At 43.4% G+C, this 3,598-nt stretch overlaps 1 protein-coding gene across 1 annotated transcript; it reads right to left on the bottom strand.

The window, feature by feature from the left end:
• Positions 1–1,229: 1,229 nt before the first annotated feature.
• On the bottom strand, positions 1,230–3,315 carry LOC110257905 (thymosin beta-4). Its single transcript, XM_021080912.2, has 3 exons — positions 3,262–3,315; positions 2,081–2,194; positions 1,230–1,666 (listed from the first exon to the last, which is right to left on the bottom strand). Exons 2-3 carry the CDS (start codon positions 2,178–2,180, stop codon positions 1,632–1,634), a joined length of 135 nt encoding a protein of 44 aa, XP_020936571.1. The 5' UTR covers positions 2,181–2,194; positions 3,262–3,315; the 3' UTR covers positions 1,230–1,631.
• Positions 3,316–3,598: the final 283 nt, after the last annotated feature.

Raw genomic sequence — 3,598 nt, 5'->3', positions numbered from 1 at the left:
AATGCTTCCTCAGAGAACAAAGGAAGCCATTTAAGATAAAGTATTAAGACCATTAAAAAAGAAAAATAGATGTGACTCAACAAACCTAACTGGTATCCATGAGGACTCAGGTTCAATCCCTGGCCTCACTCAGTGGGTTAAGGATTTAGTGTTGCTGTGGCTGTGGTGTATGTCTACAGCTGCAGCTCTGAGTCAACACCTAGGCTGGAAACTTCCATATGCCACAGGAGTGAATCGGATGTGGCCCTAAAAAAAAAAAAAAAACCAAAAAACTGTCTTGTTCATAGCTGTCTAGTTATTTCAACTTGTATATCAATTGTCTAGATTTGGGCCCTTTAAATTGTTGACCACATACCTAAACTTTAGATTCTGAGATTTTTCTCTTGGTTATTCCTAGAATATTGAGCACAGGATAAGATCTGGCATTGTGGTGGCGGTGGCATAGTCTGGCAGCTGAAGCTCTGATTTGACTCACAGCCTGGGAACTTACTTCAGATGTGGCTCTAAAAAGACCAAATTAAAAAGAAAAAAAATTGCATAGTAAAATGATTTAAACACAAAGTTTTTACTTTCTCTCCTCACTAAAAACACTTCAAATTATGAGAAGTATTATATTTAATAAGAACCTGAAGTGAGCCAACTAATTTATATTGAAATAAATTTAGTGCAAACGTGGTACCACAGTTACTTTAAAATCCAAATATTCTTAATTATACAAATTAAGATGAGTTATACTAAAATCATATTTATTAAAGGTACATGTATTTTTCATTTTTAAAAATTCTAAGAGTTCCCATCGTGGCTCAGTGGTTAACAAACCAGACTAGCATCCCTGAGGACATGGCTTTGATTCCTGGCCACCATCAGTGAGTTAAAGTTCCTGCATTACCATGAATTGTGGTGTAGATCATAGACGTTCCTCAGATCCTGAGTTCCTGTGGCTGTGGCTTGGGTGGGAGGCAACAGCTTCCTTTGGACCCCTAGCATGGGAAACTCCATATGCCCAGGGTGTGGGCCTACAAAGACAAAATAAATAAATAAATAAATTCTAAATGTTGAATTCTAATTAAAAGTCAGCCATTAGACAATGTCATAAATATCAAATTCCTTTTTAGTCTCTGTTACAGTTTTAATCATTTATTTCTCCCCAGTGAGACCAAGAAGCAAGACCTTTTCATACAGCTTTCATCTAGGAACATCATTCTCTTCCAGACATCAGTCACACAAGCTAAGTTTTAAAATTTTTTATTTGCATATTAAAAAATTGTGCATTCCATACTTTAAAAATCATTTTAACTAAAAGAAAATGGCACTCTGAATAAACTGCATTTTACAGCCCTCAGGACATCACGGATCAGTTTGCTTTCTCTAGATTTCACTCTCTTCCCACCCAGTTTCCTCCTTCACCAACATGCAAGTTCTTTTCCTTCCCTGGCACCCAGACAAGTAGATGGAAGAGGCAGGCGCGGCCTTCGTGTCAGTAGTTCTCCTTTTTTTGATGAGAAAAGGGGTAGCACAATCATTTAAACTTGATCCAATCTTTTTGCATCTTAAAAAGGTAAACAGCTAAAAGTAAAACAAGAAGGCAGTGCTTGCGGAATGTACAGAGTATACTGGCGGTGACAGCCTCATTACGACTCGCCTGCTCGCTTCTCCTGTTCAATCGCTGTGACCGGAAAGAAAAAGACAAAAAGAAAAAAAAGATGGAGGAGGCTGACAAGGCGAATTCAGTATAGCCTAGGATAGGAGTCTCGTACTTTCGTTTTAAAACTTCTTTCCTTATAAAAATTTTCTAAGTATCATTAGGCATCATACATTACTTATATGTAATAGAATATTTTAACACAAAAGAATCAAAGTATTTGCATATTAATACGGTATATTATAAAACATTCCACCGTGAAATTATTAAAGCCGTTTGTTGGCTGCAAATAATTTTAAATTAACCTTTCCAAGTCACACAGAACAAAAAATTGTGGTCTCCTCCCCCTCCCACAATAATTCTCCTAGCCCCTCCCAAGTCCTCCTATCCACCCCGCCCAGATTTTTTTTTAAGGAAGTCCGGTGGGGTGGGACTAACTTTCTTTTGAAGGCAGTGGATTTTTCTCTTGCGTTTCTGTCTTCTTCAATTTCGACTTATCAAATTTCTCAATCTCAGCCATATCGGGTTTGTCAGACATGATTGCAAAGGAAGCTGCAAAGGTACAAAGCCAGGAGGGACGTTGAAGGCAAACCACCCACCCTCTTCTCTACTAACCTAGAAATGCGCTTCCGCTCTTGCCTTTCCTGCTGAAACCCCCTTTGCCTATTTCCGTTTTCACTGGCGCTAAAAAAGACCTTCCTCTTTCTACAGCGAAAAAAGAAAAGAAAACAAACAAACCACTCCCACTCCCTTGCAATATTTCAAAAGGCTGGGGACCAAACTGGGAAGACCGTTCACGTAAGGAGGCCCAATATCTCCGAACATTGAAATTAACGAACGTTGTTAGCCAATCACACATTTCAACATTAGAGATAGTGAAGCCGGTTCTTCTTCAACGGGAAGAAAATTTCTTAAAATGAGGCCAGGTTGCACAAAGCGTTTCCATTTTCTATTCGCAGCCTCTCCCTCCAAAATGCGGGCCGCCCTGCTTTCTTCCCTCTCTTCACAAAGGCGGCAGCTGGGCGCAAATGACCACCGCCCTGCCTACTTCCTCCCTTCACAACAGTGCAGCCAGCCACGCACAAAGCTGCCCCGCACCCTCTAGATCAACCCCGATCTGCCTTTTGGAGTAATAAGGCTGCTCTGCACGCATTCCCTTGCAAGAAAGACCTTTTAAACATTTCACAGTATAGCCCAGCTTCCTTAGAGCCGAACAAATGCAGCCTGCGAGGCTAGAAGGAAAATGGGACTGTGAAATCCCGGGTTTGGGTGGGTGTGAGTTGGAACAAAAGATCTCCCTGTTCTTATTAATCACCGCCTAAGTGGCAAAGCAGAATACCTTTGGAGAGGGCGGCGGTGGAAAAAGGAAAAATTGTTCCCTTTGCAACTGCACAGCAAAAGGCCAGTTTTTTTGTTTGTTTGTTTGTTTTTGTTTTTTTATATCTATATCTATATATCACCGAGTTCCCGACCCAGCATCTGGAAAGGTTTGGCATCCCCAAACTCCCCCAGGCAGCCTTTCCCGGAAGTACGACTCGGCTTTAGGGATGCTGGCTGGGAGAGCCCGCGCGGGCAGCGAAAGGGAATGGAGGGCGGGAAGCAGAGACCCCAGAGCTCACCCGAGAGAAGCGCGAGGAGGTAGAAACCAGTCTACGCAGTGGCCGCTGCTGAGTGCTGGGCGGGATGCAGAGGGCGTAGCTATATGCGAGCTCCTATGTAAATGAGGTGATGTCATCCGCCGGCCCGCTTAACCCTTCACAACACGTCTCCGGAAAGGCTTCCGTGGCCAACCTGGATGCGTGGGTGGGTGTGGGTGGGTGTGTGTTGGGGAGGAGGGGGGACGACGACGCTCTTGCGTGCGGGGGCGGGGGGCCTCCCCCGGGGGCCCTCCTCGCGGACATCCATGCACCGAAAGACAGTGAAGCTGGGAAACAAAACGCGTTTAGCCCATTCTGT

The sequence above is a fragment of the Sus scrofa genome, chromosome Y, assembly GCF_054392235.1.
Source record: "Sus scrofa isolate SSC_HxYL_T2T_F1_AM1 chromosome Y, Sscrofa_HxYL_maternal_Yorkshire_Landrace_v2.0, whole genome shotgun sequence".
NCBI lineage: Eukaryota > Metazoa > Chordata > Mammalia > Artiodactyla > Suidae > Sus > Sus scrofa.
This window is presented reverse-complemented; position numbering and strand designations above follow the sequence as displayed.